Below are 25981 nucleotides of genomic sequence, written 5' to 3'. Positions count from 1 at the left end.
ACGTGGACTTTTACCAAGAATCTTTAAAAAAAACACGTCAGCTAAATGCCAGTTGACTGACTTCGGTTTGGGGTCAGTCGATTTCGAGAGTTCACCCGAGGGAGGCCGGAGGGAAGGAAGGAGCTCGCGCGAAGGGCTACCCCATCTTAGGGTGGGGGTGGGGCGGCAACACGACGGCGGTGGGGGCGGCATAACGGCGGATGGTGCAAGGTCGCCGGAGCTAGAGGGATGGCCGGGGGGAGGGAGGGCGACAGCACGGCGGTGAGCCACGGTTGGGGGGAGGGTGGGGCGGTCGAATGGCACGGGAGCGCCGCCGGCCGCGGGAGGTGGAAGCCAGTTGTTCAGCCGGTGGTACGCGAGGTGGTCAGATCAGGAGGAAGATCAGCGGGAGGTTGAAGATGCAATCTCGGCCGTCTGTTTTGTATCCGATGGCTAATAGGAATCGACTGACCCAGATGATTGTTTTTCCAGACGACTTGCAACCAGCCGCACAAAAAAACCCACCAAAACTACTACAATTGATGTGTTTGGAAAAGAGTAACTCGAACATCCGAATGACAACGATGATGTCATAGATTATTCACGATTGGCCAAGATGATGCGCTCCTCGTCCGTCGCCAACGACCTCCTGCGGCCGTTTCCTCGAAGATTATGCTGGGGGCAACTGCCGCGACTTAGGCGACGTGACTGGCATCTCATACCTCCCTACCAATGAGGCGGCGGAAAACCAGTCGTGGCAGGGCACTGGTGTGTGTCGGGTGGCCTCCGACGTGGCGGGGGGGGGGGGGGCTTTGGCATGGCAGCTAGCGGTATGCGACAATCTTCAACCTGTCCCGAAGATCTCACTCCTCCTCCGCGATGAGGGCAGTCTCCTCCTGCACGACCTCCTTGTCCAAGCATCGTTCCTCCTCCTTGGTGAGCGATACCAAGTTCGGCCTTGGCCGAAGCGACATGCTGAGGACAAGGAAGGGAAGTGGAGTTGTGGGGACGATAGGGAGATGAGTTGGGACGGAAAGGCACCGACCTTTTATAGTCACTGACGGTGAAAAATGGTACGCCTGACGGGAAACAGGACAGGCGGCAGGAAAATATGCGGGAAACAGATGTGGGCAGTTAGCCATGCGAGGATGACCATTAGTTCTTCCGTTTCACAATGACATGAGCAACATGATTGGCACTGCCGTCTGTGCCATCGGCGGGGGGAGGGGGGACAGGTCATGACGCAGAGGATGACGGGAGAGAGATGAAACTTTCCTCCCGCACAGATGGTCAATGCTGAAGCGCACTGATATGGCAACTCTACTAGACTCGCCTCTTGGATCTCAAACTCTATATGAACAGTTACCATACTGATCAGACCAATATGATGCATCCACTAGAGTTTTTGGATCTCAAACTCAATATGGACAATTATCATATCGATTTGGACCAATATGACGCATCCGCAAGTGTTGCTTGAAGAGCATAATTTGCATACCTACAAAACAAACATAACTTTGCATTATGTGCATTAGAAGTATATAAAAGTTGCCCCACGGCATGGGAAGTATGTTCCATTAAAATCAATATAAAAGTCACCTATTGTAGACTAATTTGTGGATCAGGACTACTACTCCTAGGAGCATAATGGTGGTCATCAAATTGGTAATGATGACCAAAAGGAAAACCCTGGTTCATCTGATGAACAACAATGGGGTCTCACGAGTCTCATGGCTCGGTAGACTGTGGATCCTCAAGAGAGGCACTTGCGTGCTCAGTCGGATAGTTCGTGTGCACAGACCTAACTTCAAGGATGTTAGCCTAGCTCTTCTCCGCGGATGAACTTTTTTTTTCCTTTTTCAGTGTTTCCATCCGGGTTTAGTCTATTTTATTGTTCGTGTTTTTTATTTCTACCTTTTCAGTTTTGTCATAAAAACGTTTTTTGCAATGCATGTTTTTCCCCAAAAATAATAAACTTTCTTTAAGATAGGCAAACTTTTCAAGACATTAACATGTTTTAAACATGATATATATTTTTTCTAATACATGATTTTTTTAGAAAAACGTTAACATTTTATAAAATAATTGAATTTTACCCCATAAATGTTTTTGAAACATGATACGACAATATTTTCAATATATTTTTCGCAATATGTGTAGTTTATAATTTATAGTTACTGATTTCAATATATACTTTAATTTTTTTAGTATTTTTTGAATGTTATTTCAATATAAAGAATGAAAAGGCTGCCACTACTGGGCCTAGGCCGTGACACCCCATTATGGGGGCCCTGACGCGATTTCCTCCTATCATTCGGCCAGAGGCGTAGAGTAGGAGGAGCACGCCACATGCAGCAGCGCCGCGTGGATAGGTGGATAGGTCGACGTTCTCAACAACAACAAAAAAGTGGATAGGTCGACCAGTCATTGGTCTCTTGACTGCCCGGTGTTGCGTGCCGGCTTGACTCCACATGCATGCACATTTATTTTTTCTTTTTCTTTTTTGAATTATTTGTATTGCTTGTGCCATGTGGTATGCATGCACGTTTCGACACGTACTCCACCGTTAGTTTCTTGAATTCAAAATCTCTTGCGGAGAAAATACCACACGATCGATGTCGGTCATTGTTTATTCAGAGAATTCCTTATTTGACCCATTTTTAAAATCTACTCCCTCCGTTCCTAAATATTTGTCTTTCTAGAGATTTCAAATGGTTACTACATACGGATGTATATAGACATATTTTAGAGTATAGATTCACTCATTTTGCTCCGTATGTAGTCATTTGTTGAAACCTCTAGAAAGACAAATATTTAGGAACGGAGGGAGTAGTTCCCTTTTTACCCTAAAAATTTTATTTTTCCTTTTTTGACACCACAACTTCATTTTCTTCCTTCTTTGACACATCTGTCAGTTTTTGCCGTTAGCAACGTTAACTGTGACTGGAAATGTCGTTCTTACCCCTGCTAGGACGCTGGAAAAAAAACTGGTTGACCGAACCGTCAGGCGCTGCGCTGGGTCACCCCCCGATCCCCTCCCTACTCTCCTCGATTCCCCTTTCCCTCGATCCCTAACCCTAAAAAAATCGCGGATGGAGGAGGGCGTGGCCGATGCTGCTACTGGTGGCGGGATGGACGGCGCGGTGGAGGGCGTGGCCGACGCTGCGCCGGTCTCGGCCTCGGTCGGCCATGGTGGGGAGGCGAAGGGCGTCCATGGCGGGGAGGCGGAGGGAGTTCCAGGCGCGCCACTGGAGGGCGTCCATGGCGGGAAGGCGGAGGGAGGTCCAGGTGCGGCGCCGGAGGGCGGCCATGGCGGGGAGGCAGAGGGAGGTCCAGGTGCGACGGCCTCGGATGCAAGTGCTCCGGCATGGCTACAAGGGTAAGTGCCTGTTTTCTCTATATTTGAGGATTTGCCGCCATGATACGTCCTTGAACGAACATATTACTTAGAGATGGATCCAAAAGGCAACATATTTGCTTCACCTTCCTTGACATGATTTTTCTCAAAATGCAACACTATGTTCATATTAAACAATGTACTTGAGATGGATCGAAGATGCAACAGAGTAGTTAGATGGATATTTGTTGCTGCCAAATCTACAATGAAACAATAGACAAAGATCATGGTCATATAAAACAAATATGTTATATTGGATCATCTGTTTACACATATCACTTCTTTTATTTAAAACACGAAGCAAGTATGTTCATGCACAATTGATCTTTTGCTTTTATAGGATGGATCCAAATTCAACATATTTGCTGAAAATCAAATTGCTTGGCAACCCAAAAAAAGCTAGGAAGGATATCAAATGCTTTTGTTATGATAAGGTTATTGATTCCGACTTAACAAATTATAAGGACTTGGTTGAATCAATCGTAGAGCAGTACTCGCCTCGCTATTTGGAAGTTGCACATGTTCAGTACTATGATCCTTCTCTTAAAATCTACCCAGAAGTAACATCTGACCAGGAATTGGTGTCTATGTTTGAGAAACTCTCTAAGACAAAGGTTGTGCACTTGTTTGTTGCATATTGTGATCCATCTGAACCATATGAGCCTATCACGGAGTGGCATATTGATGTGCATATCCAACCTAGCAACACAGAACAAGACGATGATGATTATCTTCGCAACCCAATACCTGAGAATGAACATGTTGGTGTTGATGAGGAAAATATTTATTTAGACGATGATGATTATGATAAATTAGATCCTCTTATCATGGTTCGCTGTTCCGATAAAGAAAGGGACGAAGACTATGTTCCTGATCATGAGAGCGAGGATGAGAGCGATGAGGAAGTAGAGGAAGATGAGGAAGTGCACGAGGCAGAGCATGCACCACATTTAGAATATGATAAATTAGATCCCCCAATGACCGAAGGAAGAAAATATCCCAATATGGCAGAGTTCAAGTTGGCGCTTTCTCAACATGCAATCAAACATGAATTTGAGTTTAACACCGAGAAAAGTGCACCACATAGGTTCAGGGCTTATTGTTCAAGAAGGGATGAAGATAAGTGTCCATGGAGGATATATGCTTCTACAATGGAAGATGGGTGCACCGTAATGGTAATTTCTAACTTTACTCATGTGTGCTTAAATTGTTAAAAGATCTTTACTAATTATCTATGTTTGTCTTTTGTAGGTGAGAAAGAACTCTTGTGGTCATGATTGCTCAAGTACAAAAAGGAAAAAGAAGATAAAGAATGCAACCAAGCGGTGGATATGTGAGCACGTGAAGGATTGGCTAATTGAGGATGCAACTCTAGGACCAAAGGCATTGCGAAAGAAGCTTAAAGAGCACCATGGAATCAACATCAAGTACAAGAGAGTAAACATGGGTAAGCTGCTAGCCTTGAAGGAACTATATGGTGATTGTGATACAAGCTTTGATAATCTGTATAGTTTTAAGGCACAAATTGAAAGGTGTTGCCCCGGTAGCATAGTGATAATTGAGCACCACACAATAAAATATAAAATCAGATTTAAGAGATTTTTTGTCGCTTTGAAGCCTTGCATCGACGGGTTCCTTAGTGGTTGCAGGCCATACTTGGCAGTAGATAGCACCTTCTTGACAGGCAGATTCAAGGGGCAACTGGCTAGTGCTACCGCCGTTGATGGCCATAGTTGGATGTATCTAGTTTGTATGGGTGTTTTTGATTCTGAAACTAATGAGAACTGGATCTGGTTCATGCAATTGGTTAGGCAAGCCATGGGGCAAGCCATAGGATCCCCAAGGGGTTTAACCATATGCACCGACGCTGGGCAGCCAGTGATGACAGGTGTAAAAGAAGTGTTCCCAGAGGCTGAACATAGGGAATGTATGTTTCACTTGGTGTCCAACTTCAAGAAGAAGTTTCATGGAAAGGTTTTTGATGACCACCTTTGGGCTGCTGCTTACTCATGGAACCCATATTTATTTGTGAAAAATTGGGTTGCAATGGACATAGCAAAGCCAACGGCAACTGCATATCTTAGGAAGTGGCACACTAGGTTGTGGTCTAGGAGTTAGTTCTCAACAATTTCCAAGGTGGATTATGTTACAAACAACTTGGCTGAGTGCTTCAATAATTGGATTAAGCATCACAAGTCCTTGAACTTGGACGACTTCTTTGATAAGCTTAGGCAATTGATTATGATCATGTGGAACCGAAGGAGAAAGGTAGCAAGATAGTTAGTTGGGTTGATTCTTCCCCACATAATTAAGAAGTTGAATGCAAAGACCAGAGAATTAAACTTGGAGGTGGTTGAAAGCTCAGAAGAAGTTGCTGAAGTAACCGCATTGGGAGGCAACGGCTTTAGGTTTGTGGTCAACTTGCTTGACAGGACATGTTCTTGTAGACAATGGGAAGTTTCTGGCCTTCCTTGCAAACATGGTCTAACATTTATTGAAGGAAATATGCCCTAGAGGCAATAATAAAAGTTATTATTTATTTCCTTATATCATGATAAATTTTTATTATTCATGCTAGAATTGTATTAACCGGAAACATGATACATGTGTGAATACATAGACAAACAGAGTGTCACTAGTATGCCTCTACTTGACTAGCTCCTTGATCAAAGATGGTTATGTTTCCTAGCCATAGACATGAGTTGTCATTTGATTAACGGGATCACATCATTAGGAGAATGATGTGATTGACTTGACCCATTCCGTTAGCTTAACACTTGATCGTTTAGTATGTTGCTACTGCTTTCTTCATGACTTATACATGTTCCTATGACTATGAGATTATGCAACTCCCGTTTACCGGAGGAACACTTTGTGTGCTACCAAACGTCACAACGTAACTGGGTGATTATAAAGGTGCTCTACAGGTGTCCCCGAAGGTACTTGTTGGGTTGGCGTATTTCGAGATTAGTATTTGTCACTCCGATTGTCGGAGAGGTATCTCTGGGCCCACTCAGTAATGCACATCACTATAAGCCTTGCAAGCATTGTAACTAATGAGTTAGTTGCGGGATGATGTATTACGGAACGAGTAAAGAGACTTGCCGGTAACGAGATTGAACTAGGTATTGAGATACCGACGATCGAATCTCGGGCAAGTAACATACCGATGACAAAGGGAACAACGTATGTTGTTATGCGGTTTGACCGATAAAGATCTTCGTAGAATATGTGGGAGCCAATATGAGCATCCAGGTTCCGTTATTGGTTATTGACCGGAGACGTGTCTCGGTCATGTCTACATAGTTCTCGAACCCGTAGGGTCCGCACGCTTAACGTTTTGATGACAGTTATATTATGAGTTTATATGTTTTGATGTACCGAAGGTAGTTCGGAGTCCCGGATGAGATCGGGGACATGATGAGGAGTCTCGAAATGGCCGAGACGTAAAGATCGATATATTGGACGACTATATTCGGACTTCGGAAAGGTTCCGAGTGATTCGGGTATTTATCGGAGTACCGGAGAGTTACGGGAATTCTCCGGGGAGAAGTATTGGGCCTTATTGGGCCATACGGGAATAGAGGAGAGAGGCCAAAAGGAAGGAGGCGCGCACCCCCCCCTCTGGTCCGAATTGGACAAGGGGTGCAGCCCCCTTTTCCTTCTCCCTCTCCCCCTCTTTCCTTCTTTCCTACTCCAACAAGGAAAGGAGGAGTCCTACTCCAGGTGGGAGTAGGACTCCCCCCTTGGCGCGCCCTCCTCCTTGGCCGGCCGCCTCCCCCCTTGCTCCTTTATATACGGGGGCAGGGGGCACCCCATAGACACAACAATTGATCTATTGATCTCTTAGCCGTGTGCGGTGCCCCCTCCATCATATTACACCTCGATAATATCGTAGCGGTGCTTAGGCGAAGCCCTGCGTCGGTAGAACATCATCATCGTCACCACGTCGTCGTGCTGACGAAACTCTCCCTCAACACTCGGCTGGATCGGAGTTCGAGGGACGTCATCGAGCTGAACGTGTGCTGAACTCGGAGGTGCCGTGCGTTCGGTACTTGGTCGGTCGAATCGTGAAGACGTACGACTACATCAACCGCGTTGTGTTAACGCTTCCGCTTTCGGTCTACGAGGGTACGTGGACAACACTCTCCCCTCTCGTTGCTATGCATCACCATGATCTTGCGTGTGCGTAGGAAATTTTTTAAATTACTACGTTCCCCAACAGTGGCATCCGAGCCTGGTTTTATGGGTAGATGTCATATGCACGAGTAGAACACAAGTGAGTTGTGGGCGATATAAGTCATACTGCTTACCAGCATGTCATACTTTGGTTCGGCGGTATTGTTGGATGAAGCGGCCCGGACCGACATTACGCGTATGCTTACGCGAGACTGGTTCTTCCGACGTGCTTTGCACAGAGGTGGCTAGCGGGTGTCAGTTTCTCCAACTTTAGTTGAACCGAGTGTGGCTACGCCCGGTCCTTGCGAAGGTTAAAACAGCACCAACTTGACAAACTATCGTTGTGGTTTTGATGCGTAGGTGAGAACGGTTCTTGCTCAGCCCATAGCAGCCACGTAAAACTTGCAACAACAAAGTAGAGGACGTCAACTTGTTTTTGCAGGGCATGTTGTTATGTGATATGGTCAAGACATGATGCTAAATTTTATTGTATGAGATGATCATGTTTTGTAACCGAGTTATCGGCAACTGGCTGGAGCCATATGGTTGTCGCTTTATTGTATGCAATGCAATCGCCATGTAATGCTTTACTTTATCACTAAGCGGTAGCGATAGTCGTAGAAGCATAAGATTGGCGAGACGACAATGATGCTACGATGGAGATCAATGTGTCGCGCCGGTGACGATGGTGATCATGTCGGTGCTTCGGAGATGGAGATCACAAGCACAAGATGATGATGGCCATATCGTATCACTTATATTGATTGCATGTGATGTTTATCTTTTATGCATCTTATCTTGCTTTGGTTGACGGTAGCATTATAAGATGATCCCTCACTAAATTATCAAAGTATAAGTGTTCTCCCTGAGTATGCACCGTTGCGAAAGTTCTTCGTGCTGAGACACCACGTGATGATCGGGTGTGATAGGCTCTACGTTCAAATACAACGGGTGCAAAACAGTTGCACACGCGGAATAATCAGGTTAAGCTTGACGAGCCTAGCATATAACAGATATGGCCTCGGAACACGGAGACCGAAAGGTCGAGCGTGAACCATATAGTGGATATGATCAACATAGTGATGTTCACCGTTGAAACTACTCCATCTCACGTGATGATCGGACATGGTTTAGTTGATATGGATCACGTGATCACTTAGAGGATTAGAGGGATGTCTATCTAAGTGGGAGTTCTTAAGTAATATGATTAATTGAACTTAAATTTATCATGAACTTAGTCCTGATAGTATTTTTGCAAATTATGTTGTAGATCAATAGCTCGCGTTGTTGCTTCCCTGTGTTTATTATTGATATGTTCCTAGAGAAAAATTATGTTGAAAGATGTTAGTAGCAAAGATGCGGATTGGATCCGTGATCTGAGGATTATCCTCATTGCTGCACAGAAGAATTATGTCCTTAATGCACCGCTAGGTGACAGACCTATTGCAGGAGCAGATGCAGACGTTATGAACGTTTAGCTAGCTCAATATGATGACTACTTGATAGTTTAGTGCACCATGCTTAACGGCTTAGAATCGGGACTTCAAAGATGTTTTGAACGTCATGGACCATATGAGATGTTCCAGGTGTTGAAGTTAATATTTCAAGCAAATACCCGAGTTGAGAGATATGAAGTCTCCAACAAGTTCTATAGCTAAAAGATGGAGGAGAATAGCTCAAGCAGTGAGCATGTGCTCAGATTGTCTGGATACTACAATCGCTTGAATCAAGTGGGAGTTAATCTTCCAGATAAGATAGTGATTGGCAGAATTCTCTAGTCACCATCACCAAGTTAGTAGAACTTCGTGATGAACTATAATATGCAAGGGATAACGGAAACATTTCCCAAGCTCTTCGTGATGCTGAAATCGACGAAGGTAGAAATCAAGAAAAACATCAAGTGTTGATGGTTGACAAGACCACTAGTTTCAAGAAAAGGGCAAAGGGAAGAAGGGGAACTTCAAGAAGAATGGCAAGCGAGTTGCTGCTCAAGTGAAGAAGCCCAAGTCTGTACCTAAGCTTGAGACTAAGTGCTTCTACTGCAAAGGGACTGGTCACTAGAAGCGGAATAGCCCCAAGTATTTGGCGGATAAGAAGGATGGCAAAGTGAACAAAGGTATATTGGATATACATGTTATTGATGTGTACTTACTAGTGTTTATAGCAACCCCTCGGCATTTGATACTGGTTCAGTTGCTAAGAGTAGTAACTCGAAACGGGAGTTGCAGAATAAACAGAGACTAGTAAAAGGCGAGGTGACGATGTGTGTTGGAAGTAGTTCCAAGATTGATATGATCATCATCGCACACTCCCTATACTTTCGGGATTAGTGTTGAACCTGAATAAGTGTTATTTGGTGTTTGCGTTGAGCATGAATATGATTTGATCATGTTTATTGCAATACGGTTATTCATTTAAGTTAGAGAATAATTGTTGTTCTGTTTACATGAATAAAACCTTATATGGTTACACACCCAATGAAAATGGTTCGTTGGATCTCGATCGTAGTGATACACATATTCATAATATTGAAGCCAAAAGATGCAAATTTAATAATGATAGTGCAACTTATTTATGGCACTGCCGTTTAGGTCATACTGGTGTAAAAGCATGAAGAAACTCCATGCTGATGGGCTTTGGAATCACTTGATTATGAATCACTTATGCTTGCGAACCATGCCTTATGGGCAAGATGACTAAGACTCCGTTCTCCGAAACAATGGAGCGAGCAACTGATTTATTGGAAATAATACATACTGATGTATGCGATCCGATGAGTGTTGAGGCTCGCGGCGGGTATCGTTATTTTCTGACCTTCATAGATGATTTGAGCAGATATGGGTATATCTACTTAATGAAACAGAAGTCTAAAACATTTGAAAAGTTCATATAATTTCAGAGTGAAGTGGAAAATCATCGTAAGAAGAAAATAAAGTTTCTACGATCTGATCATGGAGAAGAGTATTTGAGTTACGAGTTTGGCCTTCAGTTAAAACAATGTGAAATAGTTTCACTACTCACGCCACCTGGAACACCACAGTGTAATGGTGTGTCCGAACATCGTAACCGTACTTTATTAGATATGGTGCGATATATGATGTCTCTTACCGATCTACCACTATCGTTTTGGGGTTATGCATTACAGACAGTTGCATTCATATTAAATAGGCTACCATCTAAATCCGTTGAGACGACATCTTATGAACTGTGGTTTGGCAAGAAACCAAAGTTGTCGTTTCTTAAAGTTTGCGGTTGCGATGCTTATGTGAAAAGGTTTCAGCATGATAAGCTCAAACCCAAATCGGAGAAGTGCGTCTTCATAGAATACCCAAAGGAGACAGTTGGGTACACCTTCTATCACAGATCCGAAGGCAAGACATTCGTTGCTAAGTATGGATCCTTTCTAGAGAAGGAGTTTCTCTCGAAAGAAGTGAGTGGGAGGAAAGTAGAACTTGATGAGGTAATTGTACCTGCTCCCTTATTGGAAAGTAGTTCATCACAGAAATCTGTTCCTGTGACTCCTACACCAATTAGTGAGGAAGCTAATGATGATGATCATGTAACTTCAGATCAAGTTACTACCAAACCTCGTAGGTCAACCAGAATGAAATCCGCACCAGAGTGGTACGGTAATCCAGTTCTGGAGGTCATGTTACTTGACCATGACGAACCTGCGAACTATGAGGAAGCGATGATGAGCCCAGATTCCGCAAAATGGCTTGAGGCCATGAAATCTGAGATGGGATCCATGTATGAGAACAAAGTGTGGACTTTGGTTGACTTGCCCGGTGATCGGCAAGCCATAGAAAATAAATGGATCTTCAAGAGGAAGACGGACGCTGATAGTAGTGTTACTATCTACAAAGCTAGAATTGTCGCAAAAAGGTTTTCGACAAGTTCAAGGTGTTGACTACGATGAGAGTTTCTCACTCGTATATATGCTTAAGTCTGTCTGAATCATGTTAGCAATTGCCGCATTTTATGAAATCTGGCAAATGGATAAACAAAACTGCATTCCTTAATGGATTTATTAAAGAAGAGTTGTATATGATGCAACCAGAAGGTTTTGTCAATCCTAAAGGTGCTAACAAAATATGCAAGCTCCAGCGATCCATCTATGGACTGGTGCAAGCATCTCAGAGTTGGAATATACGCTTTGATAAGTTGATCAAAGCATATGGTTTTATACAGACTTGCGGTGAAGCCTGTATTTACAAGAAAGTGAGTGGGAGCACTACAACATTTCTGATAAGTATATGTGAATGACATATTGTTGATCGGAAATAATGTATAATTATTCTGCAAAGCATAAAGGAGTGTTTGAAAGGAGTTTTTCAAAGAAAGACCTCGGTGAAGCTGCTTACATATTGAGCATCAAGATCTATAGAGATAGATCAAGACGCTTGATAAGTTTTTTCAATGAGTACATACCTTAACAAGATTTTGAAGTGGTTCAAAATGGAACAGTCAAAGAAAGAGTTTCTTGCCTGTGTTACAAGGTGTGAAATTGAGTAAGACTCAAAGCCCGACCACGGCAGAAGATAGAAAGAGAATGAAAGTCATTCCCTATGCCTCAGCCATAGGTTCTATAAAGTATGCCATGCTGTGTACCAGATCTATTGTATACCCTACACTGTATGTTCCTATGACTATGAGATTATGCAACTCCCGTTTACCGGAGGAACACTTTCTGTGCTACCAAACGTCACAACGTAACTGGGTGATTATAAAGGTGCTCTACAGGTGTCTCCGAAGGTACTTGTTGGGTTGGCGTATTTCGAGATTAGTATTTGTCACTCCGATTGTCGGAGAGGTATCTCTGGGCCCACTCAGTAATGCACATCACTATAAGCCTTGCAAGCATTGTAACTAATGAGTTAGTTGCGGGATGATGTATTACGGAACGAGTAAAGAGACTTGCCGGTAACGAGATTGAACTAGGTATTGAGATACCGACGATCGAATCTCGGGCAAGTAACATACCGATGACAAAGGGAACAACGTATGTTGTTATGCGGTTTGACCGATAAAGATCTTCGTAGAATATGTGGGAGCCAATATGAGCATCCAGGTTCCGCTATTGGTTATTGACCGGAGACGTGTCTCGGTCATGTCTACATAGTTCTCGAACCCGTAGGGTCCGCACGCTTAACGTTTCGATGACAGTTATATTATGAGTTTATATGTTTTGATGTACCGAAGGTAGTTCGGAGTCCCGGATGAGATCGGGGACATGATGAGGAGTCTCGAAATGGCCGAGACGTAAAGATCGATATATTGGACGACTATATTCGGACTTCGGAAAGGTTTCGAGTGATTCGGGTATTTTTCGGAGTACCGGAGAGTTACGGGAATTCGCCGGGGAGAAGTATTAGGCCTTATTGGGCCATACGGGAATAGAGGAGAGAGGCCAAAAGGAAGGAGGCGCGCACCCCCCCTCTGGTCCGAATTGGACAAGGGGTGCAGCCCCCTTTTCCTTCTCCCTCTCCCCCTCTTTCCTTCTCTCCTACTCCAACAAGGAAAGGAGGAGTCCTACTCCCGGTGGGAGTAGGACTCCCCCCTTGGCGCGCCCTCCTCCTTGGCCGGCCGCCTCCCCCCTTGCTCCTTTATATACGGGGGCAGGGGGCACCCCATAGACACAACAATTGATCTATTGATCTCTTAGCCGTGTGCGGTGCCCCCCTCCACCATATTACACCTTGATAATATCGTAGCGGTGCTTAGGCGAAGCCCTGCGTCGGTAGAACATCATCATCGTCACCACGCTGTCGTGCTGACGAAACTCTCTCTCAACACTCGGCTGGATCGGAGTTCGAGGGACGTCATCGAGCTGAACGTGTGCTGAAATCGGAGGTGCCGTGCGTTCGGTACTTGATCGGTCGAATCGTGAAGACGTACGACTACATCAACCGCGTTGTGTTAACGCTTCTGCTTTCGGTCTACGAGGGTACGTGGACAACACTCTCCCCTCTCGTTGCTATGCATCATCATGATCTTGCGTGTGCTTAGGAAATTTTTGAAATTACTACATTCCCCAACATTTATCACATCTCTTACCAATGCACGCATAGAGAACTATGTGGACTCGTGTTACTCCATTCACAAATTTAGAGCAGCTTATGACCAACTAATCCCTGCCATGGTTGACAAGAACCAGTGGCCTAAATCAGACCATGGATTCTTCATGTTTCCACCACTACTAAAAGCCACAGCGGGCAGGCCTAAAACTAAGAGGTATAAAGGCTGCAGTGAGAAGAAAAGAAAAAGCGACCAACACTTATGCCCTATTTGCAAGGACTATGGGCATCATTGGCACAAATGCAAGAAGGGTAACCGAGATGACATTGTTGCTATTTTAGCTGTGAGGTAATGAATTTTATTGTATATTGCATCACTTGCATTTTTTTGTAAAAACCATACATGTTAACTACTTTTTTGTTGCTCATGTAGAGGACCACCAAAGAAGAGGACAAAGACCACCAAATCAGTTCAGTCATCAATTGTGCCTTGCGAGGATGATGCTCCATCAGCCATGCGTTTTCCTCCAAGGTTAGCAACAACCATGCTCATAATTAAATATAATTAATTGTGCCTTTGTGTTCTAAGTGCATTCTTCTCATCATAGCCAAATCTTGGAGAAAACAACCAAGGAAAAAGGGAAAGGTGGTAAATCTGGATCCGGAGGAGCAAAAAGGTAACCTATGGTAGTTTCAAAGTTCTAATGTTATGTTATGCATTGTTCTATTGTTAACTTGGGCTACCTGTATGTCATGTATGTGTATGTCTAGATCAAGAACACAACCCATTTGTGGCGAACATGATGTCGCCAAAAAGAAAACACATGTTGCTGTGAAGGTACATGCCAAAAGAAAAAGCAAAGAGCTTGCTGAAATTACTCCGCACCTTCCTATGGTGCCACTTGACAGCCCTGCAATGGGTACACGCAGCAAGAAATTCAACCCTGCTAGCCCTGCAATGAGCACACGAAGCAAAAGAAGACTTAGTTTGTGATTCTCATGTCATTACTTTCTGTATCATGTTTCATTTTGAAAACTGAGCTGTTTATGTGATATATGTGTGGACCTTGGCTCTTTACGTGCTACTCCCTCCGTTCCTTTTCTAAGGTGTATTCTTTTGAGCACGGTGACCAAGGCACCAAATTATAGAGAATTTAGGACGAAATTACCCTTGGCTAATTTTGTTGTTAGTGACAAGTAAATCAGTTAGGTATATGCGACCTGTTGTGAACCCTCTTTACGTGCTATATGCGACCTGTTGTGAACCTGGGCTATTATGTCATCTTTATGTGAACCTGAACTATTGTATGTCACTTTTATGTGAACCTGAATGTGTGTAGATGACCAGCTATGTGGGCTGTTTGCATATATGTGAACCTGGAGCAATTATGTGTGTTTTTTGTGCATATGTATATTGTACAGGGGATATGCCTCCAAAATACAAGGGAGGCTCTGTCCAAATTTTCAATTGAAATTTGTGCATGTGTGTACTGTACTGTACAGGGGATAATTGCAGATTTTGTTTCATTTGGTAATATATTCCAGTTCATATTGCCACTGTTTTGACTTCCATTTTGGTCAGAAAATACACCAGGGGTAAAATGGACTTTTCATGTGTATTTAACGGTGTTAGTTGGTAAAACTGACGGAAATGTCATAAAGGGAACAAAATGAAGTTTGAGTGTCAGAAAAGGAAAAAAAATCTTTTAGGGCCAAAAAGGAACCAAATTTTAAGAGAGGGCCAAATAAAGAATTCTCTCTTGTTTATTCCACAGGCCCTTCACTCCCTCAATGTTGCTTGCTCATAAAAGTACTCAAGTACATCACCAATAATACATCAACGGCAGGCACAGATCTCAGAGTAAAGAATAGCATTGCTCCAATGAAGAGCGCATTCATCCATGCATGTGCACAGCACGGTGGTGGTACCTCCTACGTTTCTAGACTTCCATCTTGCGCGACATTATTTGGTTCTCGTACTGGGGCTCAGGCATGAGTTCACCAGCAGTACTGTATGAGTATGACTGATGCATGCCTCCACCGGCAAACTCCTCCGATGCACCGCCGGTGCACCTACCGCCTCGGGCCAGTCGAGCTCCTACCGACGCTCCCATCAGCTCTTCGTCGGCGACGAGCCTGACGAGCACATCAGGAGCGAGGCACACCTCCAGCTCCATGCCGCCACTCCCTCCGCCGTCCTCGTACACCGTGACCATCCCGTCCAGCTTGCTCCCGGCGCCGCTCCGGACGGCCACCGGCCTGCCCCACCCGAAGTCGTTGCCGTACACGTCGAACCGCGGCGAGCTGCTCATCACCAGCACCGCAGGCTCCGTGCCGTAGTCGGCCGCGTACCGGAAGCTGGGGTTTCGGGACCAAGACGCGAGCTCGGCCGTCAAGCCCGCCTCGTCGAACGAGGCGACGGCGCGGTTCAGGAGCCACGCCGTCCGGCCCAGCCGGCCGTCTCCCAGGATCTCGCCGACGGGCGTCCTGCCGACTGCGCCTGCCACCGCGTTGCCGATGTAGCCCTGCGGAATGCCCTTTATGCGTGTCCGGCATCCCATGGGGAGCGTGAGCTTCGTCTCCTGCTCCGGCGCCAGCCCCCGGGCTCGACACACCGCTCGCCATAGGTGCGCGAACAGGGCCTGCAGAGACGAGATGGTGGCCGTGGCCGTGCCGGCCATCTCGGCATTGGCCTTCGCCTTCAGCTTCTTTATGCTCTCCGGGGAGAAATGGATCGAGCATTCCTGCACCGGCGGATACTCGAACCGCCTGGCCATGTCTTGCACCTTGGCGAACGGCAGAGGGATCGGCACGGGGCAGCCGTCGTGGAACCACCTCTGAACCCGGAGTGGCGGCGCCGTAGATATGCCGCTCTTGTTTCGGCTGATCTCCGACCATGTGTTGAACAGGTCCCAGAACGTCGTCCCGTCGGCGGCACAGTGGTTGAGCGACATGGCGACGAAGACGCCGTCGGCGAGCTCGGTGACCTGCGCGGCCAGGAGCGGCAGGCTGGGGTCGACGACCGCGTCCGTCCCGAGCACCCCGTTGAGAGGGAAGAAGGACCAGACCACACGTGGGGTGCAGAGCGCCCCGGTGATGTCGGCGACGGTGACCCCGGGCGCCACGGCGTGGACGAACTCGGCGCCTTCGTCGCTGCAGCGAAGCGAGATCGTGAGGCCCGGTCGAGGTGACGGCGCCCCGTTGCCGTCGTTGGCCACTGGCGCGACGGTAAAGCGGCCGGCGAGGGGGTAGAAGCGGCCCAGGGCGCGCGCGAAGGACGACGCGAGGTGTTCGACGACGTGGACGCCGGTCGGAGGCTTGGGCAGGAGGACGCCCTTCTGGATGTAGTCAACGGTGATCCGCCGCAGGTCCCATGGCGTCAGGTGGACGGTGTCAGGCTCCCGAGGCCGCGAGCTCGCTTCGTACTCCGGCATGACCATGCGCCGCGACAAGATTTTGACACCGCCACCTTTCATTGATCGCCGGAGCAGCAGCCAGAACGTGAGTTTGCGCTCGATCGTGTGTGTGGACTGCGTGCTGTATGGCTTTTTTTTTCGATAAGGGTGTGCTGTGTGGCTTGGGGGTGTCCTACGAAGGGATTTACAAAGGCTTATGAATAAAACTCAACGTAAGGCTTTCTGGGTGTAGCATTTCCTTGCTCGTGGGATATATATGGGGAGCAGGAGCAAGTTAAGATCTCGCAGCTTTCCTTTTTTTACTTTTTGCGGAAATGACCACGGCGTGGTTCGCGTGGTTCATTAAACCATGACCACACCCTACATACTGACACATTTTTCTGGGAACCTGCGGAAGGTAACGAGAACCAAACTACAAACACCTCCTGTCCAATTTCGTTCGGTACGACATTGCAATCCAACGACGTGATGCATTTTGGTTCGATCTTCAACATCGTACAAAAATCCAATGAAAATAGCCATACGTATAGCATGCATGGTTGGGTAGACCAAAAACGCACAACGACTTTTCGACTATCTATCATAATAATGTTTGCTCTGCTTCGATAAGGAAGTGGCAATGCAAGTTTTGTGGAGAGCATTAGTACGGCGAGCATGGGGGTGGTGGAGCCCAGACCAGACCACACGCGCGGTCATAGTCTCCTCCTGGGATTTCATTGGACTTTGTAAAAGTATGGAGGAGGCGGAGCTCCGTGCTTACATTGCCGGTCTTTATATAGGTATTACTCTATAAAATTCTATAATCTTAGAGACTGACTGTGCGTTTGTGGTGGCGACCCTGGAAAATGAAAATTTTGATAGATCATCGTTGGTGGATTTGAAGAAGGAAGCGATGAGTATCTTCAAGCTTATATCTAGTCTTAAGATCTTCAAGATCAATCGCTCGGCCAATGTGGTGGCCCATATGATTGCTAAATTTAGCTTTGATAATAGATCAGATGGTATCTTAGTTAGTGGTGTTCCGCCCTACGTGGTGAATTTTGTAATGAGTGATTGTAATAACTATGTTGGTTAATTAATATATGAGGTGGTTTTAAAAAAAAAAGAAGATAAGGAAGTGGTGATGATGGCGGTGCGCCTTCGCCTCGCTCCAGTGCTTGTGGTCGTCACTAGATGGACTACGGACCTGAATGTAATGTTTTTTTTTACTTCTAATGTTCTTTGTACTATCTTAATAGTTGATGAATATGCAAAAAAAAGGTCTGCGCCAAAAAATTGTATCGTACAAACATATGGATGTGCTTTGTATGTATCGTATAGATAGGAATGTAATTTTTATAAATAAGGATCCATTTTCCTAAACAAGTAAGCCAGGCTCACCTACAAGGCAGGATCAACTTCACAAGACACTTCGAAGACACAATGATCAGAGCTAGGCCTGGTATCAAGGAGGGCATGATTTCTTGACTAGATAGTATGTAATAATTATTTATGTAATCATGTTCCTCACTAACCGGCTGTAACTGGCATGATCATGCCACCTTGTAACTCTTTTTAACCCCTAATTTATAATGAAAAAGAGCACAGTAGTGATTTTTCCCTACTGTAAATGGTCAAAAAATTAAGCCAGGTTCACTTTACGATTTCCCCTTTATTTTATTTAATTATTGCTATATTTTATTTATTTTATTTTCTGTCAGGGCCCCGATCCTAGGTCACATCGATCTAGCATGTAACACATCATATCACTTTGCGGCCTCACGCACGGTATTTCCACGGGTGCCACCTTACCTGGCCCGGGATCGTTTGCGCCTTTTGGCTCACGTATATGATAGTGCCGCTAGCATCCATATGACAGAATCCGGACCGACATGACTAGTCGTAAACCCAAGATGGCGCTAATGTGACGCCCCCGATTTGACCGTACACTAATCATACACGCAAACGTGTACGATCAAGATCAGGGACTCACGGGAAGATATCACAACACAACTCTAAAAATAAAATAAGTCATACAAGCATCAAAATACAAGCCAGGGGCCTCGAGGGCTCGAATACAAGTGCTCGATCATAGACGAGTCAGCGGAAGCAACAATATCTGAGTACAAACATAAGTTAAACAAGATTGCCTTAAGAAGACTAGCACAAACTGGGATACAGATCAAACGAGGCGCAGGCCTCCTGCCCGGGATCCTCCTAACTAACTCCTGGTCGTCGTCAGCGGGCTGCACGTAGTAGCAGGCACCTCCAGTGTAGTAGGAGTCGTCGTCGATGGTGGCGTCTGGCTCCTGGGCTCCAGCATCTGGTTGCGACAACCAGGTAGAAAGGAAAGGGGGAAAAGAGGAAGGAAAGCAACCGTGAGTACTCATCCAAAGTACTCGCAAGCAAGGAGCTACACTACATATGCATGGGTATATGTGTAAAGGGGCATATCAGTGGACTGAACTGCAGAATGCCAGAATAAGAGGGGGATAGCTAGTCCTGTTGAAGACTACGCTTCTGGCCATCTCCATCTTGCAGCATGTAGAAGAGAGTAGATTGAAGTCCTCCAAGTAGCATCGCATAGCATAATCCTACCCGGCGATCCCCTCCTCGTCGCCCTGTTAGAGAGCGATCACCGGGTTGTATCTGGCACTTGGAAGGGTGTATTTTATTAAGTATCCGGTTCTAGTTGTCATAAGGTCAAGGTACAACTCCGGGTCGTCCTTTTACCGAGGGACACGGCTATTCGAATAGATAAACTTCCCTGCAGGGGTGCACCACATAACCCAACACGCTCGATCCCATTTGGCCGGACACAGTATTCTGGGTCATGCCCGGCCGCGGAAGATCAACACGTCGCAGCCCCACCTAGGCTCAACAGAGAGGTCAACACGCCGGTCTAAATCCTATGCGCGCAGGGGTCTGGGCCCATCGCCCATTGCACACATGCACGTTGCGTACGCGGCCGGAAGCAGACCTAGCCTAGCAGGCGTTCCAGTCCAATCCGGCGCGCGCCGCTCCGTCGCTGACGTCAAGAAGAGCTTCGGCTGATACCACGACGTCGAGTGCCCATAACTGTTCCCGCGTAGTTGGTTAGTGCGTGTAGACCAAATGGCCAGACTCAGATCAAATACCAATCGTTAAGCGTGTTAAGTATCCGCGAACGCCGACCAGGGCCAGGCCCACCTCTCTCCTAGGTGGTCTCAACCTGCCCTGTCGCTCCGCCACAAAGTAACAGTCGGGGGCCGTCAGGAACCCAGGCCCACCTCTACCGGGATGGAGCCACCTGTCCTTTCAGCCCCCTCATCAGAATCACTTGCGGGTACTCAACGAGCCGACCCGACTTTAGTCACCACATGTGTCATGTATATAAAGTATATAGTACATACCCATGTGTAGGTGAACGTAGCAGAAATTCAAAATTTTCTACGCATCACCAAGATCAATCTATGGAGTACTCTAGCAACGAGGGGAAGGGGAGTGGATCTACATACCCTTGTAGATCGCGATGCGGAAGCGTTGCAAGAACGCGGATGAGGGAGTCGTACTCGTAGCGATTCAGATCGCGGTTGATTCCGATCTAAGCACCGAAGAACGGTGCCTCCGCGTTCAACACACGTGCAGCCCGGTGACGTCTCCCACGCCTTGATCCAGCAAGGAGAGAGGGAGAGGTTGGGGAAGACTCCATCCAGCAGCAGCACGACGGCGTGGTGGTGATGGAGGAGCGTGGCAATCCCGCAGGGCTTCGCCAAGCACCGCGGGAGAGGAGGAGGAGGGAGAGGGGTAGGGCTGCGCCAAAAGGAGACGTTCTCGTGTCTGTATGGCAGCCCAAACCTCAACTATATATAGGGGGGAGGGGGCTGCGCCCCCCTCTAGGGTTCCCACCCCCAGAGGAGGCGGCCAACCCTAGATCCCATCAAGGGGGGCGGCCAAGGGGAGGAGAGGGGGAGGCGCCCCACTAGATGGGCCCTAAGGCCCATCTGGACCTAGGGTTTGCCCCCTCCCACTCTCCCATGCGCCTTGGGCCTTGGTGGGGGGGCGCACCAGCCCACCTGGGGCTGGTCCCCTCCCACACTTGGCCCACGCAGCCTTCTGGGGCTGGTGGCCCCACTTGGTGGACCCCCGGGACCCTCCCGGTGGTCCCGGTACATTACCGATAACACCCGAAACTTTTCCGGTGACCAAAACAGGACTTCCCATATATAAATCTTTACCTCCGGACCATTCCGGAACTCCTTGTGACGTCCGGGATCTCATCCGGGACTCCGAACAACATTCGGTAACCACGTACATACTTTCCCTATAACCCTAGCGTCATCGAACCTTAAGCGTGTAGACCCTACGGGTTCGGGAACCATGCAGACATGACCGAGACGTTCTCCGGTCAATAACCAACAGCGGGATCTGGATACCCATGTTGGCTCCCACATGTTCCATGACGATCTCATCGGATGAACCACGATGTCGGGGATTCAATCAATCCCGTATTCAATTCCCTTTGTCTATCGGTATGTTACTTGCCCGAGATTCAATCGTCGGTATCCCTATACCTTGTTCAATCTCGTTACCGGCAAGTCTCTTTACTCATTCCGTAACTCACATCATCCCGTGATCAACTCCTTGGTCACATTGTGCACATTATGATGATGTCCTACCGAGTGGGCCCAGAGATACCTCTCCGTTTACACGGAGTGACAAATCCCAGTCTCGATTCGTGCCAACCCAACAGACACTTTCGGAGATACCTGTAGTGCACCTTTATAGCCACCCAGTTACGTTGTGACGTTTGGTACAGCCAAAGCATTCCTACGGTATCCGGGAGTTGCACAATCTCATGGTCTAAGGAAATGATACTTGACATTAGAAAAGCTCTGAGCAAACGAACTACACGATCTTGTGCTAGGCTTAGGATTGGGTCTTGTCCATCACATCATTCTCCTAATGATGTGATCCCGTTATCAACGACATCCAATGTCCATGGTCAGGAAACCGTAACCATCTATTGATCAACGAGCTAGTCAACTAGAGGCTTACTAGGGACATGGTGTTGTCTATGTATCCACACATGTATCTGAGTTTCCTATCAATACAATTATAGCATGGATAATAAACGATTATCATGAACAAGAAAATATAATATTAACCTATTTATTATTGCCTCTAGGGCATATTTCCAACAGTCTCCCACTTGCACTAGAGTCAATAATCTAGTTCACATCACCATGTGATTAACACTGACAGGTCACATCACCATGTGACCAACACCCAAGAGTTTGCTAGAGTCAACAATCTAGTTCACATCTCTATGTGATTAACACTCAATGAGTTCTGGTTTGATCATGTTATTCTTGTGAGAGAGGTTATTAGTCAACGGGTCTGAACCTTTCAGATCCGTGTGCTTTACGAATATCTATGTCATCTTGCGGATGCTACCACGCGCTATTTGGAGCCATTTCAAATAATTGTTCTACTATACGAATCCGGTTTACTACTCAGAGTCATCCGGATTAGTGTCAAGGTTCGCATCGACGTAACCCTTTACGACGAACTCCTTTTCACCTCCATAATCGAGAAAATTCCTTAGTCCACTAGATACTAAGGATAAGTTCGACCGCTGTCATGTGATCCATTCCCGGATCACTATTGTACCCCTTGACCAACTCATGGCAAAGCACACTTCATGTGCGGTACACAGCATAGCATACTGTAGAGCCTACGTCTAAAGCATAGGGGACGACCTTCGTCCTTTCTCTCTCTTCTGCTGTGGTCAGGTCTTGAGTCTTACTCAATACTCACACCTTGTAACACAGCCAAGTTCTTTGCTGATCTATTTTCAACTCTTTCAAAATCATGTCAAGGTGTGCGTTCTTTGAAAGTATCATCAGGCGTCTTGATCTATCTCTGTAGATCTTGATGCCCAATATGTAAGTAGCTTTATCCGGGTCTTCCTTTGAAAAACTCCTTTCAAACAACCCTTTATCATTTCAGAAATTTTACATCATTTCGGATCAACAATATGTCATTCACATATACTTATCAGAAATGTTGTAGCGCTCCCACTCACTTTATTGTAAATACAAGTTTCTAACAAACTTTGTATAAACCCAAAGACTTTGATCATCTCATCAAAGCGTACATTCCAACTCCAAGATGCTTACTCCAGTCCTTAGAAGGATCGCTGGAGCTAGCATACCTTTTAGCATCCTTAGGATCGACAAAACCTTTCTGATTGTATCACATACAACCTTTCCTTACGAAAACTGGTAAGGAAACTAGTTTTGACATCCATCTGCCAGATTTCATAAATGCAGCTAATGCTAACGTGATTCCGACGGACTTAAGCATCGCTACGGATGAGAAAATCTCATCGTAGTCAACTCCTTGAACTTGTGGAAATACTCTTTGCCACAAGTCGAGCTTCATAGACGGTAACATTACCGTCCATGTCCGTCTTCTTCTTAAAGATCCATTTATCTCAATGGCTTGCCGAACATCGGGCAAGTTCACCAAAGTCCATGCTTTGTTCTGATACATGGATCCTATCTCGGATTTCATGGCTTCTAACCATTTGTCGGAATATGGGCCCACCATCGCTTCTCCATAGCTCATAGGTTCATCGTTGTCCAACAACATGACTTCCAAGACAGGATCACGTACTACTCTGAAGTATTACGCATCCTCGTCGTCCTACGAGGTTTGGTAGTGACTTGATCCGAAGTTTCATGATCACTATCATAAGCTTCCACTTCAATTGGTGTAGGTGCCACAGGAACAACTTCTTGTGCCCTGCTACACACTAGTTGAAGTGACGGTTCAATAACCTCATCAAGTCTCCACCATCCTCCCACTCAATTCTTTCGAGAGAAACTTTTCCTCGAGAAAGGACTCGTTCCTAGAAGCAATTACTTTTGCTTCCAGATCTGAAATAGGAGGTATACCCAACTGTTTTTGGGTATTCTATGAAGGTGCATTAATCCGCTTTGGGTTCGAGCTTATCAGCCTGAAACTTTTTCACATAAGCTTCGCAGCCCCAAACTTTTAAGAAACGACAACTTAGGTTTCTCTAAACGGTGTCGTCTCAACGGAATTGCGTGGTGCCCCTTTTAAAGTGAATGCGGTTGTCTATAATGCCTAACCTTTGTAATTCGATAAGAGACATCATGGCATGCACCATATCCAATAGGGTGCAGTTATGATGTTTGGACACACCATCACACTATGGTGTTCCAGGCGGTATTAGTTGTGAAACACTTTCCACAATGTCTTAATTGTGTGCCAAACTCGTAACTCAGATACTCATCTCTATGATCATATCACAGACATTTTATCCTCTTGTCACGACGATCTTCAACTTCACTCTGAAATTACTTGAACCTTTCAATAATTCAGACTTGTGTTTCATCAAGTAAATACACTCAGCATCTACTCAAATCATCTGTGAAGTAAGAACATAACGATATCCACTGCATGCCTCAGCACTCATTGGACTGCATACATCAAAATGTATTACTTCCAATAAGTTGCTCTCTTGTTCCATCTTACTGAAAACGAGGACTTTTAGTCATCTTGCCCATTTGGTATGATTTGCATGTCTCAAGTGAGTCCAAACGATCCATCTGCATGGAGTTTCTTCATGCATATATACCAATAGACATGGTTCGCATGTCTCAATCTTTTCAAAAACGACTGAGTCCAAATATCCATCTACATGGAGCTTCTTCATGCGTTCTATACCAACATGACTCAAATGGCAGTGCCACAAGTATGTGGAACTATCATTACTATTTTATATCTTTTGGCACGAACATGTGTATCACTACGATCGAGATTCATTTTAGGTGCAAGACCATTGAAGGTATTATTCAAATAAACGGAATAACCGTATTGCGATAAACATAATCCAATCATGCTCAACGCAAACACCAAATCTCGATGGTAGAGGGAGCATGCGATGCTTGATCACATCAACCTTGGAAACACTTCCAACACATATCGTCATCTCACCTTTAGCTAGTCTCCGTTTATTCCGCAGCTTTTATTTCGAGTTACTAACACTTAGCAATCGAACCGGTATCTAATACCCTAGTGCTGCTAGGAGTACTAGTAAAGTACACATTCATATAATGTATATCCAATATACTTCTGTCGACCTTGCCTGCCTTCTTATCTACCAAATATCTAGGGTAGTACTGCTTCAGTGGCCGTTCCTCTCATTACAGAAGCACTTAGTCTCGGGTTGGGTTCAACCTTGGGATTCTTCACTAGAGCAGCAAACGACTTGCTGTTTCATGAAGTATCCCTTTTGCCCTTGCCCTTCTTAAACCAGTGATTTTACTAACCATCAACAATTGATGCTCCTTCTTGATTTCTACTCTCGGGGTGTCAAACATCGCGAATAGCTCAAGGATCATCATAACCATCCCTGATATGTTATAGTTCATCACGAAGCTCTACTAGCTTGGTGGCAGTGAATATGGAGAACTATCACTATCTCATCTGGGAGATTAACTCCCACTCGATTCAAGCGATTGTGGCACTCAGACAATCTGAGCACATGCTCAACGATTGAGCTTTTCTCCCTTAGTTTGCAGGCTTTAGAAACTTGTCAGAGGTCTCATACCTCTTGACGTGGGCACTAGTCTGAAATCCCAATTTCAGTCTTCGGAACATCTCATATGTTCTGCGACGTTTCAAAAACCGTATTTGGTGCCACAATTCTAAACCGTTAGCATTACTCACTGAACTATCACGTAGTCATCAAAACGTGTATGTCAGATGTTTCGTAACATCTACAGACGACGCCGAGGTTCAGCACACCGAGCGGTGCACTAAGGACATAAGCCTTCTGTGCAGTAATGAGGACAATCCTCAGTTCACGGACCCAGTCCGCATAATTGCTACTACCAACTTTCAACTAAATTTTCTCTAGGAACGTATCTTAAACAGTAGAACTAAAGCATATGACATAATTTGCAAAGACCTTTTGACTATGTTCATGATAATGAATTTCA

General features: G+C 45.8%; 2 protein-coding genes across 2 annotated transcripts; one reads left to right on the top strand and one right to left on the bottom strand.

Moving 5' to 3' along the window:
• The first annotated feature begins 2842 nt into the window (after positions 1-2842).
• Positions 2843-5923, top strand: LOC120961813 (uncharacterized). The gene is made up of 3 exons (XM_020339049.4): positions 2843-3358; positions 3717-4551; positions 4628-5923. The coding sequence occupies exons 1-3, from the start codon at positions 3072-3074 to the stop codon at positions 5492-5494; spliced, it is 1989 nt and encodes a 662-aa protein (XP_020194638.1). The 5' UTR covers positions 2843-3071; the 3' UTR covers positions 5495-5923.
• An 8420-nt stretch (positions 5924-14343) lies between these two features.
• LOC109780455 (uncharacterized acetyltransferase At3g50280) lies at positions 14344-17663 on the bottom strand. Its single transcript, XM_020339041.3, has one exon. It carries the CDS (start codon positions 17046-17048, stop codon positions 15513-15515), a length of 1536 nt encoding a protein of 511 aa, XP_020194630.1. The 5' UTR covers positions 17049-17663; the 3' UTR covers positions 14344-15512.
• Between the last annotated feature and the right edge of the window lie 8318 nt (positions 17664-25981).

The sequence above is a fragment of the Aegilops tauschii genome, chromosome 2 (genome assembly GCF_002575655.3).
Source record: "Aegilops tauschii subsp. strangulata cultivar AL8/78 chromosome 2, Aet v6.0, whole genome shotgun sequence".
Taxonomy (NCBI): Eukaryota; Viridiplantae; Streptophyta; class Magnoliopsida; order Poales; family Poaceae; genus Aegilops; species Aegilops tauschii.
Note: the sequence above shows the minus strand (reverse complement) of the source record. Positions and strands in the feature narration are given on the sequence as shown.

Coding starts and splice junctions, on each gene's coding strand:
- LOC120961813 (XM_020339049.4), top strand. CDS start 3,072: ATGGAGGAGGGCGTGGCCGATGCTGCTACTGGTGGCGGGATGGACGGC. Junction 3,359..3,716: donor GCTCCGGCATGGCTACAAGG/GTAAGTGCCTGT, acceptor TTGCTTTTATAG/GATGGATCCAAATTCAACAT. Junction 4,552..4,627: donor AAGATGGGTGCACCGTAATG/GTAATTTCTAAC, acceptor TGTCTTTTGTAG/GTGAGAAAGAACTCTTGTGG.
- LOC109780455 (XM_020339041.3), bottom strand. CDS start 17,048: ATGAAAGGTGGCGGTGTCAAAATCTTGTCGCGGCGCATGGTCATGCCG.